The sequence below is a fragment of the Rhinichthys klamathensis genome, unplaced genomic scaffold (assembly GCF_029890125.1).
Source record: "Rhinichthys klamathensis goyatoka isolate OS25496 unplaced genomic scaffold, OSU_Roscu_1.1 h1tg000567l_1, whole genome shotgun sequence".
NCBI classification, from domain to species: domain Eukaryota; kingdom Metazoa; phylum Chordata; class Actinopteri; order Cypriniformes; family Leuciscidae; genus Rhinichthys; species Rhinichthys klamathensis.
The window spans coordinates 596,866-623,238 of NW_026607033.1; the positions used below are offsets into that span (position 1 = coordinate 596,866).

At 38.6% G+C, this 26,373-nt stretch overlaps 1 protein-coding gene across 2 annotated transcripts in view; it reads left to right on the plus strand.

Annotated features, from left to right (window-relative positions):
- The window catches only part of adamts17 (ADAM metallopeptidase with thrombospondin type 1 motif, 17), a 155,096-nt gene that overhangs the window by 13,661 nt on the left and 115,062 nt on the right, over positions 1-26,373 (plus strand). For both annotated transcript variants that reach the window (XM_056239563.1, XM_056239564.1), the window contains exons 4-7: positions 9,112-9,284; positions 14,489-14,572; positions 16,201-16,355; positions 22,224-22,267. In XM_056239563.1, the coding sequence (XP_056095538.1) occupies positions 9,112-9,284; positions 14,489-14,572; positions 16,201-16,355; positions 22,224-22,267 (456 nt within the window). The remainder of the gene's footprint in view (positions 1-9,111; positions 9,285-14,488; positions 14,573-16,200; positions 16,356-22,223; positions 22,268-26,373) is intronic.

Below are 26,373 nucleotides of genomic sequence, written 5' to 3' on the forward strand. Positions count from 1 at the left end.
ATGATATTTAGCATATGTGCAATTATTGCAGTTTAGGCTCCTCTAGCTGAATCTGGTTCTTCTCTGGGTTTTTCTCCCTCTTCATCTAAACATCTTTTAGAGGTTTTTCCTTTGGCTGCTCACTGGGAGCAATGCATGACAAAAGCACTATACAAATACATAGACTCGATATGGTTATTATGTAGTGCACAAGTCATTTAGACTGTTTATGGTGCTGCTTTGTCATTTTTGGGCACTTGACAGCCCCAGTCTCCATTCACTTTTATTGTATGGAATGGAAATCTCTGCTAAACTTTTCCTTTTGTCTTCCACAGAAGATCAAACACATCAAGGTTTGTGTGCACTGTTCTTTTAAGACATCAGAACAGCAGAAGCCACCTGAGTCATCCGTATAAGTCTTATTATTACAGCTCTAGATGACAGTTTTGTGATAGCTTTCTGATCATTAATAATGGTTTGTTCTTACTCATTACTTGTTTTATGGTTGTATCTGTCTGCAGGAATTATTGATGGTTTCAGCACATTTCTAGTTAATGTGTGATTTTCAGTGTCATTTGTGTGGAAGCCCAAGGCACCATTAGTTTCCATTCTCTTTAGTCAGATCTGCCTGAAAACAGCTGAGAATGGAAAAAATGTTTGTGCTGCAAAAAGAGCGTCACATTAGCACCATATGTTGTGTTAGTCATTTATAAATGCGCACACATTCACACAACTACACATTTTCTAAACACCTGTAAACATACAGCAGAGACCCCCATCAGAGCCCCAATGAATTATGGGGGGTGAGAACTCAACTGAACAAACACATTTTTACAAGTTTTCAAATTGCTTTTTTGTTTCACTACTGGTGCACAGTAGTGAAAGTTGGATTTGTACTTGTACTTGTTTTTGTAAAAAAAAAAATCATTTATATTTAGCTTTAATTTATTAAGTTTTAATTTAAGTCATTTAATTTTTTATATTTGAAGTAAAATTATATTTATTTCAGCTTTATTTCAATTAATCTTTTTTTTTTATAGTTTAAGTTAACAATAACAACACTGGTGTAGCCATTTTTAGGATTAAATGTTCTACACTGAATGCTTCATAATGTGATATTGTAAACTTGCATTAGTTAAAGTTAAAGTTGACATGTTTATAGTTTGCAGATAAGTTACCAGTACATCAATGCCGTAGCACTTGCTTGTATTCACACAGAAGTGCTTATTTCCTAGCGGAAGTTTCCATCTTTTGATCGCAATGTTTCATATGTGATGCCAAAGCACATGAACGAGAGAAAGTGCAACACGCAATATGGCAGAATAAGTCCCGCCTTCTAAATAAGAGCCAATCACTGATTGGTAAAGTCATCGCGTCACTGCAGCTGCCATTAGAAGCTCCGGTTCCTGTCGTAACGGTCAGTGTTCAGAGACGCGCGCTTAGGACTGCGCGTGCACATTAGCTTGGTCCAGCATGAAGATTTTTTTTTTTTTTCATGATTCGAGCTTTTAGAAACAAAATTTATGAGACCGTTGTCAGATTTCATTGGGGATTTCAAATATGAAATTTAATCTTAAGCTTGGCGAACAGTTTAAGAGAATTTGATGTTTCCCCATTCAAAGAGCCGCACTTGCATGCCCGAGAGACGTTTCAAAGATGGCCGCCAAGTGAAATGACTTGTCTTAAAAGTACTTTGGTATTAGTCAAAGCTAGTACTTTTTTTTTTTTTTACTTAACGATAAAACAGACAAAGCGAAACAGTTTGAACCATCATTTAACATTTTGGTAGCTTTAAGGACAAATCGGTGGGTTTGTGCAACCCAGCAAATAAACCAAAACTGGACTCCAGATGGTGGAAAGCTATCTGTTCCTTATACCATTTGTGTGTGATTGTTGGTTGTGGTGAAAGTGTATTATGAATGGATTTGACCTGCTGACAGGTTTGTGACGGGATCAGTTGTCAGCCATTTACCTTACAAATCCTCATTGCCGAACAGTTACATTTTGGGGAGTTATGCTCACAAAAAAGATTTGAAGCCACATGGCGACCTCTCTTGGGACTTTTGGTAGTTTAAAGCTGCAGTCCGTAGCTTTTCCTCTTTGTCGCCATCTCTCTGTTCGAAATCTGTAACTGCAGTGATTCGCGGAATTATTATCTTTACGTGGGTTGTAAATCGGCATGAAACAGCGCGGATGAACACAGTGCTTTGAGGCGAGTGGTGCTGTCAGTCACCGCTGTGTGGATACTGTCATACAGAATCACAGATTCACTTTTTGAAAGTTTGACCAACATAAGAATTTTCATAAGAAAATGTCTTCTGAACAAGTAAGTAACATCCATTTTTTTTTCTGACCAACTAAGGGGGAAAAAGCATTCGACATGATAAGCTTCGTTAGATTTAATCAACGAGATTTACTGCAACCGTGCAAATTATAGCCTACTTTGTTCTCAAATTGTTCATGTTAACAACATCAGCATTGCGTGACTAATGTTAAATTTAATGTGTTTTATGGTTACCTGTGTAGTTCAGAATTCATATTCTCCATAATAGCAAAACGAGAAAGGCACAACAAAGGAAACTCCATAACTGTGTGAATTAAGAAAACGTACTGTTACACGATTGAACTATTGAAATGTCTTAACTTACTTGTTCAGCAGAAAAAAGCCGTCTCTTCTTCCGTTTTGAACCCCTTCAAAACACGGAGTTCACGCACTTTTCAAAAGCCCCGCCGATGTTTAAATCCTTGTGTTCGCATGAGACGGTTTCTTTCTCTTTCTCTAGCCACCTTAAATCCGAAGTACGAAGTCTTTTGGGTTTTATAACTGCTGAATCTCCAGTTGACACTGATGATTGTTGTTTGGATCTTTCTGGATGCCATAAGTTTAATTATGTAAAGTGCTGCGAGAAAAGCCTATACACTCACCGGCCACTTTATTAGGTACACCTGTCCAACTGCTCGTTAACACTTAATTTCTAAGCAGCCAATCACATGGCGGCAACTCAGTGCATTTAGGCATGTAGACATGGTCAAGACAATCTCCTGCAGTTCAAACCGAGCATCAGTATGGGGAAGAAAGGTGATTTGAGTGACTTTGAACGTGGCATGATTGTTGGTGCCAGAAGGGCTGGTCTGAGTATTTCAGAAACTGCTAATCTACTGGGATTTTCACGCACAACCATCTCTAGGGTTTACAGAGAATGGTCCTAAAAAGAAAAAACATCCAGTGAGCGGCAGTTCTGTGGGCGGAAATGCCTTGTTGATGCCAGAGGTCAGAGGAGAATGGCCAGACTGGTTCGAGCTGATAGAAGGGCAACAGTGACTGAAATAACCACTCGTTACAACCGAGGTATGCAGCAAAGCATTTGTGAAGCCACAACACGCACAACCTTGAGGCGGATGGGCTACAACAGCAGAAGACTCCACCGGGTACCACTCATCTCCACTACAAATAGGAAAAAGAGGCTACAATTTGCAAGAGCTCACCAAAATTGAACAGTTGAAGACTGGAAAAATGTTGCCTGGTCTGATGAGTCTCGATTTCTGTTGAGACATTCAGATGTTAGAGTCAGAATTTGGCGTAAACAGAATGAGAACATGGAACCATCATGCCTTGTTACCACTGTGCAGGCTGGTGGTGGTGGTGTAATGGTGTGGGGGATGTTTTCCTGGCACACTTTAGGCCCCTTAGTGCCAATTGGGCATCGTTTAAATGCCACGGCCTACCTGAGCATTGTTTCTGACCATGTCCATCCCTTTATGGCCACCATGTACCCATCCTCTGATGGCTACTTCCACCATGTCACAAAGCTCTAATCATTTCAAATTGGTTTCTTGAACATGACAATGAGTTCACTGTACTAAAATGGCCTCCACAGTCACCAGATCTCAACCCAATAGAGCATCTTTGGGATGTGGTGGAACGGGAGATTCGCATCATGGATGTGCAGCCGACAAATCTGCGGCAACTGTGTGATGCCATCATGTCAATATGGACCAAACTCCCTGAGGAATGCTTCCAGCACCTTGTTGAATCTATGCCACGAAGAATTGAGGCAGTTCTGAAGGCAAAAGGAGGTCCAACCCGTTACTAGCATGGGGTACCTAATAAAGTGGCCGGTGAGTGTACATCTAAACATCTCGTCACGCGCAGTAGCCTATAGCCGGCTAGCCGAAACTCCTTCTTTATGTGTACGGGTGTGACGTAATGACGCAAAGACATGCTCGAATTTCCCGCGGAAACCCACCAGTACCACTGGAATTAAAATCATTATTACAAGCTAACCGTTTTGAATCTAGCTATGGCAAGCAGATAGTTTTGACCACTGGCAGAATAAGTTTTTTTAAATATAAGTATTTTGGATTATTTTTAACTTTAAAAAGTTACGGACTGGAGCTTTAACATTCATTTTCCTCTCCTGTGGTGAATCTGCTGTATTATAAAACAATTGCGAATATTGTAATTTATGTATTTATTTTTCTTTTCAATAATTATTTTGTATATATTTGTGGACTGAGGCAATCTAGATTATTATTATTATTAATAATGTTGTCCCGACTGTTTTATGTTTTTGTGTTTGTTCATATAACTTCAAAACGGTTAATAAAAAATAATAATAATACAAATCCTCATTGCCTCATCTTACGTATAGTTATCGCCCAATTAAATTTGCATATAAAAGTTACAAAAACAATATATTTTTTGAACATGTACCTTTCAATCAGTCACAATAAAACCGTTTTGGTTTTATTTCTGTCTCTGTTCTTTCGGTCTGGTCTTATTTCTGGTGGACATTGGCTCTCTCAAAGGTTTGGACTTGGTTACAGTAAAGCTGTGGCCTTTGTTGAGATCAGGTCTAACTGTGCACACACAACATATGTGGTGTAATTCTGAGGATGAACTGTGCTTGTTTAGAACCAGAATGTGTCCCCTGCTTAGAGCTGACAGCAGGTTCAGTCAAACATTGTGCTTTATAGCCGTAATGTTTGAAGAGTTTCTTTCTGTTTGTTGTTGATTTGTTTATCAGCTCCAGGAACTGTAATTCTGTGTTTGTCCTATGTATCAATCTCGATGTCTTTGTATACATATGTATGTCTTTCAGAGTAACAAAAAACACATTTCCTGAAATAATTGCAGGTTTGATGCTAAGACATGAAACATACCCTGCACAAGTACATGCAATCTGGATTTTAGTATGCACGCTTGAAATGTGTTAATGAAGCATTCATGTTTGCATAAAGTATTCAACCATTCAAAAGAATATAATTTTTTTAATAGAAATGCTTTAAAAAATACTTTTGATAATGATCAAACCTGACAGTAAAGACATTTATGATGTTACAGAAGATTTCTATTTCAAATAAATGCTGTTCTTTTGAACTTTCTATTAATAAAAACATCCTGAAATTTGTTTTCCACAAAATTGTCATCCACAAAAATATTAAGCAGTACAACTGTTTTCAATGTTGATAATAATAATAATAAGAAATGTTTCTTTAGTAGCAAATCCACATATTAAAATGATTTAAACAAGGATCATGTGACACTGAAGACTGGAGCAAAGATGCTGATAATTCAGCATTGCTGTCACAGGAATAAATTACATTTAAAGAGGGGTGGTATAATGCCCTTTTCACAAGATGTAAAATAAATCTCTGATGTCCCCAGAGTGTGTATGTGAAGTTTTAGCTCAAAATACCCCACAGATATTTTTATATAGCATGTTAAAGTTGTCACTTTTTGATGTTAAAGTTGTCACTTTTTGAGGGTTAGCAAAAACGCACCGTTTTGTGTCTGGCCCTTTAAATGCAAATGAGCTGCAGCTCCCGACACAGTGGGCGGAGCTTCAAGAGTGTGTGTTTTAGCAGCTCCGATTACCTCACGCAGACACAAGCTAAAATGTCAGAAACTGTTCTGCTATGGGATGATTATAGTATCAAAATGATTAACACGTGCAAGCACACTTATCAATGAACTTGATAGATGTTGCAGAAATGTTTTATCCATGCCTTTCAACTTGCGTGTGCAAAATTCAAAATTGAATGAATGTGAAGCAATTTGTACAAATGGAGACATTTTTGTGAATACAAATGTTTTCCTTTGTATTAGTGTATCATAATTTGCACATGCAACACAGAAGATGTGCATGTGTGGATCAGGTGACACGCGTGCATTCATTGACGTCTTTTCTTTGTCGATCTCATTTGATTCATTTGGATTTTGAGACTTTCTTTTCGCGGTTTTTTAAGCATTTCACAACCCACACACAAACAACTACAAATGAATAGGCCTGGTGCTAATTATTAATGTGTGCACAACTACCCATCTATTTGACAAATTCACAAATGTGCGTCACTACATTTAAACTAATACAATACAACTTGTGTGTGCAAAATACAAAACAAATACAAAACCTCGATTTTGTATTAATGTAGGCCAGAATTTGTGCATGCAACAAGTAAGATGTGCAGTTGTGGATCAGGTGACACGCGTGCATTCATTGACTCGTTTCTGAGTCGATCCTATTTGATTCATTTGGATTTTGAGACTTTCATTTCGCGGGTTTCGCCTTGCACGATCCACACACAGCTGTCTGAGAAAACCTGCTACCACTAGATGGCAGTATTCTGCTAAAACAGACAACGGCAGCATAATCAAGCGTTCTTCCGCATTTAAGACGCTTAATGAGAGTGATATTGAAGCACCAAATTTAGTACACAATAATATAGGCCTACCCTATTAATAAAGCATACTTTATAGAGGTAAACAGATAACATCAGATTATGAACACCCATAGAAAACCATAATAAAACGCTTAACGTGCAATCGCGCGTTGCATGTTCAATAAGGTGTTTGGCTACTGAGTTTAAATATCACCGTCTTACTGCATTGACGTTAAGCTTTTTCTTTATAATACTATGCTCTATGGGAGGGAAACTATATAGCCTACAGACAAGAGACTACATGAACATGAATAGAAAAACAATTTACAGTAATTTAAAAAATTGTACTGTTCAATCGAGATATTGGCTGGACATACAGTAACAGTAGGCTAAGTCAGTCTGCCCACTAGTCTTAACCTTGGAAGTATGTTCATTTGAATTAATGACTGGACGTTTATATTTTTTTGACTGTGAGTGGAGTTTGCAGATGGTCCCTTTATAAAATGTGGCGAATATCAAACTTCACTGCGCTCTCGGACCGGTTGCTCTCCCTTCACATGCAAAGTTAAACGCAACTGCAGAATTTCATGTTAAGCTTTTTCTTTTTAACAGGCTCGGGAAGGAACATTTTATTAACTTGAAACGCCGTACGTTGCGTTCATGTAGTCTCTTGTCTGTAGGCTATATAGTTTTCCTCCCATAGAGCATAATATTATAAAGAAAAAGCTTAACGTCAATGCAGTAAGACGGTGATATTTAAACTCAGTAGCCAAACACCTTATTGAACATGCAACGCGCGATTGCACGTTAAGCGTTTTATTATGGTTTTCTATGGGTGTTCATAATCTGATGTTATCTGTTTACCTCTATAAAGTATGCTTTATTAATAGGGTAGGCCTATATTATTGTGTAAATTTGGTGCTTCAATATCACTCTCATTAAGCGTCTTAAATGCGGAAGAAACGCTTGATTATGCTGCCGTTGTCTGTTTTAGCAGAATACTGCCATCTAGTGGTAGCAGGTTTTCTCAGACAGCTGTGTGTGGATCGTGCAAGGCGAAACCCGCGAAATGAAAGTCTCAAAATCCAAATGAATCAAATAGGATCGACTCAGAAACGAGTCAATGAATGCACGCGTGTCACCTGATCCACAACTGCACATCTTACTTGTTGCATGCACAAATTCTGGCCTACATTAATACAAAATCGAGGTTTTGTATTTGTTTTGTATTTTGCACACACAAGTTGTATTGTATTAGTTTAAATGTAGTGACGCACATTTGTGAATTTGTCAAATAGATGGGTAGTTGTGCACACATTAATAATTAGCACCAGGCCTATTCATTTGTAGTTGTTTGTGTGTGGGTTGTGAAATGCTTAAAAACCGCGAAAAGAAAGTCTCAAAATCCAAATGAATCAAATGAGATCGACAAAGAAAAGACGTCAATGAATGCACGCGTGTCACCTGATCCACACATGCACATCTTCTGTGTTGCATGTGCAAATTATGATGCACTAATACAAAGGAAAACATTTGTATTCACAAAAATGTCTCCATTTGTACAAATTGCTTCACATTCATTCAATTTTGAATTTTGCACACGCAAGTTGAAAGGCATGGATAAAACATTTCTGCAACATCTATCAAGTTCATTGATAAGTGTGCTTGCACGTGTTAATCATTTTGATACTATAATCATCCCATATTCTGCCATTTATGTTTAAACCGGAGTCAGACAAAGATGGAGAGACTAAGAAGAAGTGACAACATGTAGAATGCAACAGGACATCTCTGAATGGTTAGTTGATGAATTTATGTTGCTGATGTGGAGTTAACTATCTTCAATTAGCATATTCTGTCATGATAATCTATAAATCGCTTGTATATGAACTGTTGTGAGATGCACACAGAGTGACTTTCTATTGCATGTGAAAAGACGGATGCTAAAGTTTGAGCTGACTCACAAATGTGCTGGACTACAACAACTCTTCCTCTTCTCAACATGGACTGCGTGGGGGTTTATGTAAATGTTAGGGTTAGTGATGTCACTAACCCGGGAGGAAGCTCGTGTAGTTCCTACCAGCCGTTTGTTGTAGTCCTTAAAAAATGATTTCTTTAAAAGCAAATCTCCCTTTGCTTTGAACTTTGAGCGTTGTAACTTTGCAGATGTTGTTTATACTCAAACAGCAACATTACACACTAACTAAAGTTAGAAAAGTGAAATCATAATCAACCACCCCTTTAAAAAAATATTTAAAATAGAAACAAATATTTTAAATTGTGATAATATTTAATAATTTTACTGTTTTTAGTGTATTTTTGATCAAATAAATGCAGCGTTGGTGAGCATAAAAGACTTTCTAAAACATCAATAAATCTTGCCGACCCCAAACTTTTGAATGGTAGTGTACAGTATTTCTCTGGCCTAACAGTTCCATTTTTGTACGTGTGTGTGTGTGTGTGTGTTAGACAAGAAGAAGGAGAAAAGGGCAAAAGGAGCAGAGGAGGTGCGTGGCAGGAGGAACGCCATTAGGCTGAGTAGAGAGTTCACCGTGGAGACGGTCGTGGTGGCTGACGCAAATATGGTGCAGTACCACGGTGCTGAGGCTTCCCAACGTTTCCTGCTCACCGTTATGAACATGGTGAGTCACATATTCACATAATATATAGGCTGACATATGTAAATCTTTTCTTTAATTTTTTTTTTAATTATTAGAAGTAAATAGTTCTCACTTTAGATTAGGGAAAATGGAAAACTGTCATTAATTGAGTGCTTTAAACCGACCTTTATTAGACATTAATCACATTAATTTTCAGTGTTCTTTAAATTGTTTACAAATACATAATTATTTAAATACACACACACACACACACACACACACACACACAGTTGGCATATGTTGTTTTATACTGTTTAAACTAAATTCTATCCTGTTACACTAACTCTACCCCTAAACCTACCCTACATAATACTAATGCAATTAATGTCTAATAAAGGTTGGTTTAAAGCACTTAATTAATGACATTTTCTTATTAGCCGTGACCCTAATCTAAAGTGAGAACTATTTACAACTAATAAGTTGTTAACAAAGCATAAACAAATTATTTAACTCTTTTTTCATATGAGCTAATTAAATAAAAATATATTTTTAGTTTTTAGTTTTAGTTAACAATAATAAACCTGGTTTAGATTGTTTACACTACATATTTTGCATGTTTTGCATGTAACAGAGCCTTTGGACACTAGAGTAACGGATAGCGGTTGGGAGAGAGTGTGTGAGTGTAACATTTGCTCTGCTCACCGCAGCTGTGCTGTGTGTGACATTCATGAGTCGGCAGCTCTCGGACACACACATTCACGCACACACACTTCTCTTTTATCACATGGGCTCTGTTACAAAAATGAGAGTGCTGTCTATTAGCCAGATTTACTAAACAGGGTAATTTAGCGTGAGAGCGCAATTCCAGTGGAAAGTGGAAAGTTCTGCTTGTGATCTATTGACGAAGCGCAAATTAAAGAACACAGACGCAGCCGGATCATTTCCAAATGACCAATGCAATCTACCAGTTAGTAGACGTTCATTCTTTGTCGGGTCTCTCTTATGTCTACGTGTTTTGCCACCATCTGTTGCCTTTCGGATATTTGTAACTCGTGTTGGAACTTTATTCTTCTGTCTTCATCTGTCTGCCTGCAACCACTTGTGACAGAAGAGCAGACCTCCAAATTTGGATATAAATGCCCAATTTATTTTGGTGGCTTAGGAGAGCACCAATCTTTTGAACTTTAGCCATCTTGCCATCACCTGCCCCCTCGACGACAAGACCCTTGAAGACCTTGTTCTGGATCGGGGTGAACTTTAACCACCCCATAGACCTCCCAGACAGACACCACAAGACTTAACTGGAGGGAGGCCGTTTTTAGGTGTCTGGAGAGCGTCCGGCCCCGTTTCAGAGCACAGCCAAATCCAGAGCCGGATTTACATCTCGGCCCGTCAGCCTGACGTCTCCGCCTTGCCACCAGGTTCCCTCGTCCCACCGGCTCCCCCGTGGTCAGTTGTCGCTCTACTTCCGCCACAGACATACGGGCTGTCCGCTGCGCTCCGTCCCTCCACCCCTACGGCTGCAGCGGGTTCCTCCTCCTTTTTGGCATCGCCTCTGTCCTCTGTCACACCGGCATTGCACCAGTCCTCGGGTACTCCAGCTCCGCCTCCGACGCTCGTCTCAATGGCATCGCCTGGTTCTCCAGCACCAGCGATGTTGCTCAGCTCCATTGACCCGGCTCTGTCTGTGTCATCTGATCCTGGGTCCTCGTCTCCTTTGGTCATCCCCCATATGTCGGCAGCCACACCTACTACATCGTGTCTCCTCCCGCCTTTATCTCCTCCGTGGGCTGTCGGCTCTGTGGAGCTCTGGGTCTGCGCCATCAGGCTTTCTCCACCTTCACCATCGGGGTCTTGTCATCCTGCCATCACCATCCTTTCACCACATCCTGCCACTAACCCTTGGCCACATCCTCGTACTCCTCCTAACTGGCAATTTCCACCAACTGCGGAACGGCGGCGGAGTCAATAGGTTTCCATTAAAGTCAATGTGTGTATTTTCACTGACTGCGGAACGGCTGCGTTCCGACTCCGTCCCAGCTCCGGCGATCCGCAACCCTCCGGAGCAGATACACAGAGCTTCTATTTTTGCCGGATGCCGGAGAGCTCTGCAGCAATTCAGCACAGGGCAGATTGTTATATCGCGCGATCATACGTGAATTCGTTCCGCAACAAATCCGGACCTGGTGGGTATTGAAGCACGGCGGAGCACGGAGCCGACACGCAACGGAGCTGATCCGCAGCCGTTCCGCAGTTGGTGGAAATCCGGGGTAAACCCCCTCCATCCCTCCCTCTGTCATCATTTTGCTACGCCGCGAGGTCGCGCCTTTCCGGAAGGGGGCGTGATGTCACTAATATGTTCAGTTAGATTGGACTACATGGACTTTCAGTTTGTTTTCATTTGTCACGTGTCTTCCCGCCACTTGTTTGTCTCCCTGGTTATAGTCATTATTAGTTTGTTTGTTTCAGCTGTGTTCTATTGATCATCTTGTTTGAGTTCCTATTTAAGTTGTATCCTCACGTTCATTCTCTGTCTGGTCTCTTACATTTATGTGTGTTGCCACCATCTGTTGCCTTTTGGATATTTGTAATTAAACTTGTGTTGGAACTAGGGATGCAAATTATCGATTAATTCATTAATCATTAATTGATTGACCTTATCGATCGATTAACGATTAACTGATAAGCGGCTATTTTCCTGAGAATGTACATTTCTCACGGTATCAATAGAGTCTTTAACATAAAAAGCAAAATATTGCTTATATACTGAATAAAAATGCATGTTATATTGCTCAAATTATGTTTTATTGTAACAGTTGGGATACGGTACAGAATGGGATTTATGTAGTTTAACAAAATAAATTATGCACAGAAAATTAAAATACATAAAAAATAATTGTGCACTGGCTCACCCGTTGCAAACATTAAGCAACATAAAATAAATGTTAAATAAAAATCTATATGGGTAGGCTTAGCCTAAACTATATTAAGTCTATATATAATAATCTATCTGGTGAACTACTTGTATGAAAAACTTGAAACATTAGCAGCAGCACTTATAATCCCCCTTGGTCTGAGAAAGGTAACAGTAAGATTACTAGACCTGGAAACTTCAATTATAGAACTGAAGGGATGTCAATTTTCACAAATTCCCATGATCGATCGTCATTTAAATTAACAATCAATTATGCGTCTGCTGCAGTGGCATATGGCCAACAGCATGACAGGGTTTGCAAATGCTGCTCAAAACGCTATGTTCCTCACCAAATGAATGAGAATGGTTTTTAATCTAAATAAAGGGCTAGTAGGATTGTAAAATGTTTTGATGTGATTTATAATGAAATGAAATTAATTATTTAATAATCAAATATAACGACTAATACAACGTGTCACCAACGCCGCCTCAGATGCGTGCTTGTCCACTTGTGACAAGCGTCTGGTTTAAGACATGCTTTTTTTGGGCGGTAAATAATGTCACAAACACCAGTAAATTGACCAGTGCAAACCTTAGTAAATCACCTTGCATGAATCATTTAAATACTCTCCTCCCATAAATGTTACGTCTGAAAGGGAAACTCCTACAAATGCATATGCAATAAGGTCAGCCACTAAAATAACTTTTCATGTCTTTTCAGCGCAAATTTTTCTTGATTTGTGTATTTCAGTTCATCCGAGAGTGAATGACCTCACTCTCATTCAGAACAGGTTCGTAAACACAGTGTGCGCTGCGAGCGTCTGGAAACAAGCCTGTGTAATAAAGTACAAGCAAACTAAATACTGATCTGTAAAACAGTCCACAAAACAACACCTCACTGCATCTGCTGTGGTAAAGCAAAGCTCATCAATTCAAGAACGGCCCTCTCTACTGTATCTCTAATGACAATGATGAGTCATATGAAGATTAATGTAAAAATAAATGAATTGCCCAGATGTGTGGGATTTTGTAAGAAAGTACACCTCCTTTTGTCCTCCCTGAGGACCTTATAAATCCATTCTTCACAGACGAGTTCGACAACACTGTGGAAAATCGTGCTGTTATTCTGATATTCCCCTCCAGATGCTGGTTACTCATCAATATCTGAATCCTCCCTTCAGTTGAGCTCTATACTTCTTCATTAACTTTACCCCGCATGGAATTGTCGTTGATTTTTTTTTCTGTACAATAGTACAAATTTTGTATTGTGAATCACACAGCTTACTCTGTGAGGGTGATGAAAGCTCAACTCTATTTCTTTCTTGATTATTTTATCTTCCTTTATATAGAGATACTGCATGTTGTAAATCAGAAGTTATTGTGTAGCAAATTGGCTGAGATTGAATTGGCAAATGGCGATGCTTTTACTCAGTATTTACACAAGATTTAGCATTATCTGCGCAAGGTGTCTCTAGATTTTGGAACTGTTTATTGGCCAACGGTATTTAACCAATAAAACCTCACCAATACAAAAAACTGAGTCATTGAATCAGTGTTTTGAATTAATTAATTCAAAAAGACAGTTTGAACTAATTCACAGAAATTAATCGAACTTACCAACTGAAACTCCATTTTTGCTTTGTTACAATTGAGACAATGACTTCAAAGAGTCTACAGTATTTTCTCAGATTTATTTTATATTCACTTCAATGTAATGGTATTAAATGTCTGTTAAATGCCAAGCAGGCATGTTATAAGCTGATGTTGGTATCAAAATAGCCCAATATCAGATAACTTATCGGCCTAGCTGTTATATCGGGCTATTTTGAGACCAACGTCAGCTTATAACGTGCCTGCTTGGCATTTAACAGACACTTTATCTTTGACTACTAAATAGTAGATTCTTCATGTTTTGAGTGTATACATATTTTAACTGAATTTTAAGTAAGTATTCCATCAAAGCTTTGTCTTTGGTTATTGTTAAACCCAAACTGGTCAACTGCTAAACAATAGCATAACTTTCAAAACTGAACTGTGGCGAGCAGGACGAGGTCGAGGGCCGTGAGAGAGCGGTGTGAGGCCGGTGGCGTGATGAGTGATGAGCGACACCTGCGCTACGCACCGGTCTCACATCTCTCATGGAGGAGCGGAAGCATAAAAGGAGGAGCGACGACCGTGAAGATCAGTAGTCACGCCACTGGCCTCGCGCCGTCCTCCCACAGCCCTCGACCTCGTCCTGCTCGCCACATAAACTTTGTAATATTTATTTTTATATGTGATATTGCATATTTGATCAGTAAGTTAATTCTCTTGTCTTGTTCTCTTTGTATAGGTTTATAACATGTTTCAACACCAGAGTTTGGGTGTGTGGCTCAACATCCGGGTCACCAAGTTAGTTCTTCTGCACACCCGTCCAGTAAGTGTGACCCTCTGATGTACACACACTAGATTAACAACCAGATCTATGTATGTAGTTACTCAACCATTTATCCACTCCCTTGCTGTTTTATTCCTATTTTCAGGACCTGCGATGTTATCTTGCTCAGTGTGTGTGTGTGTGTTTTAACTACTGGTTTTCCCCTCCATTTTATTGCTGGATTGCGAGAAGGTTTTTTTGAGTACTCACATCTAAAGTGTAAAATTACGTATGTCAGGATGTCACTGAATAGCCATTAGTGTGTGTGTATTGTTGCTTCAGGGCAAACCTTTTGGACTCACAATCTCTGATATCAGGAAGATAAAATCAGGGAAATTATGGGTTTAGAGATGCTTGAAACAAACTGACTTCAAGTCCAGCCGAATTACACCAGCAATTTCCAAAGCCATTTTGATGGCGTTGTGTGATCGATGAATCAATAAAGACCACGTTTATGTCAGTGGAAGTTCATAAAGAAATTAAAGATCCCATGGAGACTTTTATTTTTGATGCTAAACAATATGTGCTGGTGTACTTCTACAAGTTGACAGACTTTTATTAGATACACATTTAAAATTGGACCAAAAATATTGCTGATCATGCATGCAGAGACACACACTAAAAGTTTGGAATTGGTAAGATTTTTTAATGTGTTTGAAAGAAGTTTCTTATGCTCACCAAGGCTACATTTATTTGTTCAAAAATACAGTAAAAACAGTAATATGGTGAAATATTATTACAATTTAAAATAACTGTTTTCTGTTTGAAAATAAATAAATAAATAAATATATATATATAAAAAAAATTATTCCTGTTATGCAAAGCTGAATTTCCAGCATCATAATTCCAGTCTTCAGTGTCACATGATCCTTCAGAAATCATTCTAATATGCTGATTTGGTGCTCAATGTTGAAAATAGTTGTGCTGTTTCATATTTTTGTAGAAACAGTTACACATTTTTTTCAGGATTCTTTGATGAATAGAAAGTTCAAAAGAACAGCATCTATTTGAATATGATTTTGTAACAATGTAAAAGTTTTTTTTAATTTTGGTCAATTTAATGTGTCCTTTTTGTTATATAAAAGTATTAAAATAATAAGTAAATAATCATTTATAAAAAAATCTTACTGATCCCAAAGTCTTGAACGGTAGTGTAAACAAACTTTTGTCTAATAAAACACTCTCTATAATGACTAGGAAGTAGCAAAGTAGCAAATCATGATTCATGTAAACACCATAAAGGCTGTTTAAGCCCAAATTTGATTTGTGTGCCCCCTTTCCTGTGTGAATAGGAAATACTGCTCTCGCCAATTTTATTGGGTCTTTAAAGTAAAATCCACTGGCTTGAAGAGTAAACTATTTAGTCCTGTAAGTAGATGTCATATTTAATTTGAGGCAAATGAAAACGAGGCTGTTTGGGACAGAATTCATTATGTCTTACTGTTTTAAAGGAAAAAATAAATCCTGCAGTTCACCAGCATGTAAGGTGACTGGGCAGATCATGTTTAAATGACCACTGAAGGTTATTCCTTACAAAATAAAGTGGGAAACATTTAATTTAAACCTTTGCTGTATCATAGTCTTATAATTATATTCTAATGCTCAGATATTGTCCAATGTGCTCTCAGGAAAAGCTGAAGGTGGGCCATCATGGCGAAAAAGCCTTGGAGAGCTTCTGTCACTGGCAGCATGAGGAATACGGCGCACGATACCTGGGTAGCAATCATGTTCCTGGGAGCAGAGATGACCCTCCTCCTGTGGACGTGGCTGTGCTGGTCACCAGGTAATGATTAATCATGCTTAAACAATCATAGAATGACCCCAACAATTATTTCATTCATTTCATTTATTTAATAATTCATTTATTTAAAGAAAGATAGCACGAGCAAAACACTGTTAGTAGATATATTACTGGATCATGTTCATAGTTAATGTAATGAACCCCACACCTGTGTGAACTTGAGTAGAGCTTCATACATCCACAAAAATTACCAATACGCCAGTTGATTAAAAGACATTGACCAAAAACAATGAAGAAAGTTAAAAGATCATGCAGCATTTGAGATCCTTGCAAAGTAATGCAATTGCATTCAGATATTTTAAGTGTTATTTCTGCATCCAAACACTTTTTGGGCCTATCACATCTGCACAGATATTATTCTTCATTTCGCTTTTCTTTCTCCATCGCCGTCCATCTTTTCTTTTTCTTTTTTTTCTTCGTTTTTCACTTTCCGTTTTGTCACTCACATCCTTTGAAGTCCTGTATCTTTCAGCTCTTGGTTGTTTAAGACAGATTTAACCTTTTTTCATCCCTTTTATTGAGATCCAACACAATTTGAACCTGCCAGTATCTGAGCTGTGATAGACCCTAATAATCCTTCTGTCAGCGAGGCAAGTTTGCTCTCAATCTTCATCTTTTCAGTACGACAGATTACTAGCGGCGGCCAAAACACTGCATTCCCGGCGTGGGATTAGGGTTTATTAGCGTACTGTAATTTTCAGAGTCAAAAAAAGTAAAGAAAAAGAAAATCCTTTTGTTAAAACGAATCATGTGAGCCTGTCAGATAATATCTGTCATCCCGGACCCTAGAAGCTCGCAGGGAGAGCGAGCTCACACAGAGAGTGCCTTTGTTCCCCCTGCGCCGGGTTAAATATGATCTCCGCTGGCATACAAAAGGAACTCTCTATAAGGATGCGAGGTACAGGAGCAACATCTGTCTCGTCTTGCATGCCAAGATGGCTCGGGGCAGCGAGAATGCATCAAAGCAAATTAAGGCTTGACAAGGTGCGCCTCGGTTTCCCCTCTCACAGCTTTGTAGGAGTTGACAGTGGCTCGTCCCTCGCTCGGCACTTGCTGACTGAAGAAAGATTATCTTCTTAACGTATCTACGGCCACATAGATGCGCTTTTCACTGCTCTTCTAAGAGATTAAACTCATTCTGAACACAATCAGCCCTTCACTAAGACCCCTCATAAAATCCTAACTTACCAATCTGTGCTCATTTTGTGCATTTTAAAGAACTATTTCAGGTGGAGTGATGCTGTCTCAGTACAGCTACCATGTAGTATCATCCACAACAATGCATTCACAATCTAAAATTATTACAGGTTAAAGTGAGCAACTGCTGTCCTTATGAATATGGAACAGAATTTACAGTGATTCACTCCTGAATTTAAATGCAGTTGTCACTCTCGTAACTTGAGTGTGGACCAGGATTGTGCATCAAAAGTTGAATGTGCACCAAAGTCTTGTTTTCATGTTTTATGATAGATAGATAGATAGATAGATAGATAGATAGATAGATAGATAGATAGATAGATAGATAGATATTTAGTAAGCTAGTTTTAAGCTGCGTTCCATCCAAAGTCAGATGCAGGATATATCCCATTTTATATCTCTGACTTCTGACCATAAATCCTTGATGCTCTGAGGTTGATGTACAAAGAAACAAAATAGAAACTCTGCTGTTATATTTGAAGTAGGGCTGCACAATTAATCGAAATTAAACCACACGCGATTTGGCAAAGGCTGCGACTATTTTTTATGCGCAGTATTTCTGCATATTTTTTTTATGCGCAGCTTGTCAGTGCAGCACGGCTCTGTGATCAGTAGTAAATGCTGCTCCATCTGAAATCCAGAGAGGGCTCTCAACTGCACGTTATAAGCGACTCAAACTCGCAGTGCTTTCAGATGGAGCAGCATTTACTATTGATCACAGAGCTGTGCTTCACTGACAAGCTGTGCATAAAAAATAATTGCAGTCCTTCTATTGCACTGACTTTCCGAGTTGAAAGGAAAGCTGCATTAGTTACTGTTATGCAGGATGAGGTTAGAAATGGTTTCGCCTGGACAGTTTTGCAGCAGTTGTGACAGTCCCCCATGTCAGCGCTAATGGAAATCAGTATGCCTAACTGTATCCATTCCTAGCCATCCTTGGCTAAACGGGATTCGTCTTCAGCACCCAGCTGTGTGTCACATTCACTTAAGCTGTGAAGGAACAGGAAGGGAAACCAGAAGCCCACATCAAAAACGCTTTGGAATAGAGGGACATCAGACAGCCAAAGAGACATGTTGCAGAGCACGTATGTTGCAAATGTTTGATGATTGTAGACTCAAAACAAGAGACATCCATCTTAGCTGTCTGATGTTTAGTAAACAACAACTTCTTTGTTAATTCTCTTTTTCTAAAAGCCTATTTGATTTATTTTTTCTGTCTAACCATCTCAAAGGTCCTTTGATGTTTTAGTTTGTCATTTGTTGCCCACTTGTCGTACCACCAGTGTTGGGGAAACTACTCTAAAACTAGCATCCAAAACATCAACAAACTCGTAATTTAAAGTACACTATGCAGTCAAGGTGTTCTTTTGAAAAAAGTTACACTGTAGAAAATTTACACTAATTTCAACTTGCTGCCTTAAAATCGAGTTGTATAGTATAATCAACTTGGTTCAACTTAAATTACATTAAACTGACTGACTTAGGAAAAGTTTTTTTTTTCAAGAGACACAAATTTGTAGTTTTAGTTAATGATAACAGCACAAGTTAATTTCCAGTAAATTACATCACAAATTTTCAACATCATTTGGTGCTATGTGAATAATAATAAGCCTAAAAGATGGAAAACCATTGCATAAATACCAGATGTTTCTTGTTCCGTATGTGAAATTGACTATTAAAGATATGTAATATTATATTAGACATTGTTATATTAATTATATAACTTGAATATCAGATCATTTATTTCTAAAATCAGAGCAGTATTTATCTGGCACAAAAACAGACATTACTGAAATAATTGAACAAACACTAAATGAAACAAACTAGATAATTATGACTTTTGTAGTTTTCTGGCTCTCCTCACCTGTTATTTATTGTTTAAGCTCAAAAATGGTTTGGAGTCAAAAAGTCAAATTACAGGCTTGGAGGCTGCTGGAGTTCAGCCCTGACAATGCCAATTACAAGAGGAAGCACAGCAGACATCTTTAGCTTTTTGTTGTTAGAAGATTTGAAGGCATTGAACATGGTTGTGCTAGACTCAGGAATGCTTTTCAATCCTAAATGTCGACTGCTTATTGAGAGATTCAAAGGTACCTTCTGCTTGAACTGACGTTGACCCTGATGGGTTGTTTAATTGTGCTTTAGCAAGGAGCTTGTCTAGTTTGTTTGTTAGTGTTTGGTGCAACTCTTATTGTGCTGAGAAAGCAAAAAAACAAAGTCTCTTAGATATTCTTGGATGTCAGATGGGTTTCCTTTGGTGGCGGGGAGGAGCTGTGCTGTCTGCATGTAATGTGGGGACAAATCTGTTTGAATTCAGGCCAGTCAGGAAGTGGGGGGGCCAATGCTGCTTTTTGTAAGTGAGACTGGATGATATCCAGACATCAAGTCTTGTTTGGTGTTTGCATTAGTCTCTTTCTTTTTTTTTCTGCCTCTCGCTCGCTCTCTCTGCCCTCTTCTGTCTGTCTGCACTTCTCCAGAGACACCCTGAGCCCTGAAGTATGTATAGTGCAACTTCACATTGATTTGTTCCCAGATGCTGACGTGAAGCTGTCAGCACCTTGCTCAGTCATCAGATGGGTACGTGGGAAAATGGCCCCTTTTAAAGCATCTGTTTGCCATTTCACACCCAGCCCTGGCTATTAGACATTCACTGTTTGTTCCATAGGACCACAGAGCTCTGACATAATTCTCAGCACACTCACATTAGCCCTGCTGTAGTGGCAAAAAACTATTAGCACTGATCTTCAGTCAGTCAGTCAGTCAGTCAATCAATCAATCAATCAATCAATCAAGTCTGGATGAAACTATCAATTTTTGGTAAAATAACGGGTTTCCATGTTTTATGGGGACTTTTCATAGATATAAGGATTTTTATTCTGTACAAACTGTATGTTCTATCTGCTAACCCTAACTCTATCCCTAAACATAATCCTCACAGAAAACATTCTGTACTCAAATACTCATTCTATACTCAAATGTCCTCCACAGTCACCAGATCTCAATCTAATAGAGCACCTTTGAGATGTGATGGAGAATGGGAGATTCACATCATGGATTTTTAGGTTTTACATTTTTAAATGCATTTTTTGGAGTGAAATGGTTTTATTTTATTTAATTTGTAAAATATTTTTTTGGAACATATGTTACCACAAAAATATTTTTAAATGCAAAGTTTATTTTTGGGGTAAAATATAACCCCAGACATGTTCTTTTACAAGCTTTGTGTGATTCACCTTAGTGGGTTTGATTGTCAGTTTTGAGTGCTAGTTAGTGGTTTTATGCATCAGAAGTCACAGCAACGCTCTACTGCCATCTCTGTCTGAAGTTTTGGTGTCATGTTGAGTTCATGCTACTCTTGTCTGGTTGCTCTTGAGCATTGTGGCTGGTTCAATCCTCATGAAACCTAAATCGTTTCAAGAGTCGAGCATGACATGAGCTGGATTCGATTAATTTGCTGATATTTTGAAGTGTTACTCCCTAAACCAATAGAGGAAAGCCACATAAGGGGACAGGAGCACACGGTTTCAGCAACAGCGCTGTGGTTTTCCCACATTATTTAACCATCAGAGGTCAGGTTCGGGCAAATGGCATCCAAACAAACACAAAACATTTTCAGATAAACATATACTTCTCAAGATATTCTATATCAGCTTTTCATTCCGTTTCCTAAATCTTTTTTGCTTTTTATGTTTGCTTTTTTCTTTGTCTTGAAACTGGTTAGTTTATTTCTCTTATACATAATTAATATGCAAGAAAATGAATGTGCACCAGGAGGCAATGCACATCTCAGTTATGTTTCTTTGTGTCAATCTAGCCTCAGATGTCAGTTGTCTTGTGAGAAACAAGAGACACAAATTAGTCAATAATTGACATACTGAAAGAACACAGAGTTATAAAGTAATAATTAATGTAAATAGAATACAGCTCAATTCGTTCTTGGAAGAATTAAAGGAGAAATGTTTGAGTTCATATTAGGAGCTCTGACTTTTGGTATCTGAGGATAGTGTGGACACCGCTTTTCCACAGTCGGGCCGAACGGTTCTAAGAGTGGTAAGGACCGGTTCCAGTTATGTTTTCACTTGAGCCTGGTTCGGCATGGCAAGATTACAAACCGTTCTTGACCCGGAGTTCTCTGCACGGTTGGGATGGTTGGCACTGTTGCCTGGCTACCAGTTTCTCTGTAGCTGGCTAAGTGGGCTATTTGAGTGATGTAAACACAAATTAATAAAAAAAAATGTAAAGAAATATCGGATCATCTTCCATTACGCGGTCGCTATTTACATCTCATACCATCAGTAAACCGATGCGTTACCAAGGCAACGACTGGCACATTTGTATATTACATTCCAAAGAGCTCCGTTATCAGCCCAATAGTGGAAAATGAAACCATATCAGTACCGGCTGGCCCGGATCGACACAGAATGGAACGGTTAAGCAAAGAGAACGGTTTGGCCCGACGGTGGAAATGTGGCCATTGTTGAGATCTCTGACACATGTGAGATTAAATGCAGGAAATATGATGAGACAACAGTCTACATATGCTCTCTGTTTAATCTCAATGCTGCGAAAATGTAATATATGACCGAAACATTATTTGTGATTTTTCTTTCCTATTAGCTAACATCTGTGTCTCTGGTCTTGTTTTCTCTCTAGAACAGATTTTTGTGTCCACAAAGATGAGCCTTGTGACACAGTTGGTGAGTATGTCTGGCTGAACTGCTCTTTTTTTTGTTGAATGCTTCTCATAGTTTCTTTGTGGAATGTAAAATACCAAAAAAAAATACAATGGAATATCTCTTGCAATCTGTAAAAAGCCAAAATCTTAAAGTCCTTTTAAGCCACAAAAGGACATTTTACAGTGATTTTAGCACAATAGCAACAGCATAGCAACACTGTAGCAACCACCCAATGACCAACGAGCTTAACGTTCTTCAAAACATGTACATTTTAAAGTGCCCCTATTATGATTTTTCGAATATTACCTTTCAATCAGTGTGTAATAGCTGTCTGTGACTGTAAACAGCCTGCAAAATTGTAAAGTCGAAAGTGCACAATAAATAAAGTTATTGGGTCTCATTCACTAATATTTGCGTGGATTATTTCGTATTTGTACGCACAGGAGAACTTCTCACGAAAATATCCGCCTAATTCACAAGACGTACACACATGAATTTGTTCTTAACATCGTTCTGTGAATTTGGAGTATTCTAAATGAGCGGGCGTGTGCACGAGGTTAGTCATTTGCATAAAACACGCCCAAACATCTCAAAATAAGGGCTTTCCGTATACGCTTTCCTTACAGCCTTTCGCCACTCTCGTCAAACTTGCCGCTGTTTGCAGACGCGCTCTCGCCCGAACCTCGAGCAATGCCAAGTGTGCCATTCTCACAATAAATTCAGACCCAGATTAGCAGACCTCTCATTAGCCAGCTGTACATGCGCGTATTTCTGCGTTATTCAGAGAAACCTCGCAGATTTTCTTACTCATTAACTGTGTATGATGAAATTAAGATAAAATTAAATTGTATTATTTAATAATTTTATTATATAATTTTGTATATGGATTATTTAATACAATTAATGCAACATACTTAAATATAATTATAGTCGTGTTAGGATGATATATAACTTCTCAACACGATTATAAGGCTGACCGAGTAAGTGCTTTTTGCGTGCGATTGGTTTCAGTTGTTCCTATATTTTTTTCGTAAATTTAGAATACATATTTTTTGGTGAATCGTGATTTGTTCTAAAAATCGTTTGTACGCACAAATACGTACGCATGCTTAGTGAATGAGACCCATTGTCTCCCAAAAGAAATAATTGACTCTGAACCGCCTAAACGAGTCGTCAGGAATGCCAGTCTCACTTCCGTGACCTGCATACGTGACCTCACAAACAACGTCTACTTTGACCCGCCCTCAACTGCTGTACACACTGTAGCTGGTTCATGTTGTGCATGTCGGGAAAATGCTGTTTTCTACTCTGCAAAAGCAAATTCTCTTTGTAAAAACTACCAAAGGATGAGGATGTGAAGAGTCAGTGGTTAAAATTACCACAGCGATACAACAGCAGTATAACCTTTTCATGGGCGTCAGTTTGGTTTGAAATGTGGTGGGGACAGAGACGCATTCGGAAGGGCATTTTCAAAAGTGCTGGGTACAATGACGCATTCATTCTTTTTTCTCTTTCGCGCAGGTCATGGTTTGAAAGACGATGTCCTGTAGCTTACTGATTGAAATAAATAAAAATGTATGATGTCCGACCAAAAATGTGATGGTACTTTGGGTTTAATTGGTCGTAAAATGAGATCTAATATAATGTTGTCAGAATCGAGAATTTTTACGTGAATAAATACATAGATCCGCCTGCGTTGCATATGTATTGTGATAGTCCAGTGGCAGAATTTTTGCCAAGCGTGTCGGGGGTTGAGGGTTCTAGTCCGCACTCGGTATAGTTTTTTCCCCTCATCAAAACCGATAATGTTTATCAGTGGTTGTATATCAAGAATCTTGATATACTTTATCACTGATAAACATTATCGGTTTTGATGAGGGAAAAAAAAACTATACGAGTGCGGATTAGAACCCAGAGAAGCAGGGACACGTTTGTGTGCATTTTGAATTGTGATTTCTCTGGAACGAATAGAATCTCTGCAACGGATTGAAGCGCGCGTCCGAGTGAAGACAACACATTTCAGCGCTAGATCGCGTCTTATTTAACAAATGAATGAAACGAATGCTGCTAGTTAACTGGAGATGTTTTATTTGTATTGTTACATCCGTGACGCGAGATGTTTCAAAAGTGGTGGGGACAATATCGACCCTGGCAAAAAGTGGTGGGGACATGTCCCACCCGTCCCCCCCGTAAATGACGCCTATGAACCTTTTGACGATTGCTTCTTAGTCAAATCTCCATGAGGTCTATGAGGCGATGGAGGTTCTGGTTGAATAGCTAGGTCTTCCAATGTATCATCATTGGACTCACGCTCGGATTCACATGGTAAAATCTACGCCATCGTTACTGTCAGTGTGTACAATCGCAGAGGCCTGAGGAAGCCTCCGGAACTGAAATTCAGTTATGGTAAGGTTGTTTTGTTTCCGACATGCGCTGTAAGCAGAAGACCAATCACAACAGACTGGGCCGACTGGCCAATCAGAGCAGAGTAGCTCACGGAAAGAAGGGATTTAGATAGACTGAATGAGAGTTATTGAAAAAAGTTGTGATGTGCAATGTTTATTATGAGAAAATGAAAGTGTTTTTTGACCTTTGATGCATGTAAACCTGTTGAAGGAGACCTCCAAAACTAAATTAGGAACCTTTAAAATAGCATAAAATACTTGAAAATATATTTTAGGTTCTAATTTTTAAATGCAAAATTTCTGTTTTGTGGGGTGAAATATGACCCAAACATATACACAAACCTCAAAACATGTTCAAAAATAAAATAGATTTTTTATTAAATCCACAAAATTGTATTGTAAAACCTAAATTTAGCTAGAAGTATTTTAAGCCATTGGAGGACATGTGTTAGTTATTTTTGCACCATAGCAATCAGCCAGACCAAAGTAAAATCCTGTCAGTGATCTTAACATTAACACTTACAATTTCTTCAGAAAATGAAAAAATAAAATGCAGTTTATGTGTTAAAGTTATTCAGGTATTTTTTTAAATGGACTATTAAGCATTCTGACATAATCCCGTCAGTATTCAGTCATTGATGGAGAAACACAAAAACAAGAGAGAAATGTTTGCTCAATTATATAAACATGCCGTTGGGTCTTGAGAACGTCAGTCCATGAATTTTTAATCCAAAGTTTTCATCATTGTAACTTTGATTTCTCCTAAACTCAGAACAGATCTCAGAACCTCAGCCGATCCGTGAGTCCTGGCCACCTGCCGTTTTCACATTTCTCTGTGTGGGGCATTTGAATATAGTTGTGTCACTTCCCCTCCCCTGACCCCTTGGATTTCAGCCATTCAACAGCAGAGCCAGCTGACTCATATTCACCCAGCAAACCCTTCTCTAGCCTGGGGAATGCACACTGAACTGTGATCTGCTCTTGAGCTGTGTTCCAAAACTACAACATTGTGAACTTTGTGGCTTTTTCTTTTTAGAGAGGTAGCTATTTAATAAGACAGTATCCTATTAGAAATTAAAACTCATACACTACTGTTCAAAAGTTTGGGTTTGGTAAGGTTTGCAATTCGAAATAGGTCTCTAATGCTCACCAAGTCTGCATTTATTTTTTCAAAAATACAGTAAAAACAGTATAATTGTAAAATTGTCATGATCCCAGCCTGGGGTTTCCTGTTTTGTGTTAGGACTTTTATGTTGAAGTGTTTTCTGTTGCCATTGTTTGTTCCTATAGCCACCCTTGTTTGTTACCATAGTTACCCTTGTTAGTTTCCACGACTACAAATCACCTTCACCTTTCCCTTGTTATCTTGTGTATAAATACCAAAGTGTTTCTTGTCTGGGGTTCGTACCATGATGGTAGTTTAACAAACTCAGGGTTACAGAATTAGTTTCGAGTTGACCAATCCAATCCAATCCAAACCAACCCAACCCAACCCAACCCAACCCAACCCAACCCAACCAGGCTTTGTTAGTACCATGATGTTGATCATCAACTTTCTCTGTCATCTCAGGTTTTGATCCTGAGATTAGGAGTTTAGATATGACATCAGTAGTGAACAGCCGATCACATGGGGTGGAACAATGAAACTACGATTCACTTCCCACGAGAGAAGCAGCGCGATTCACTTCTTTCTTCTGCAGAATATTACGAGATTTAAAAATA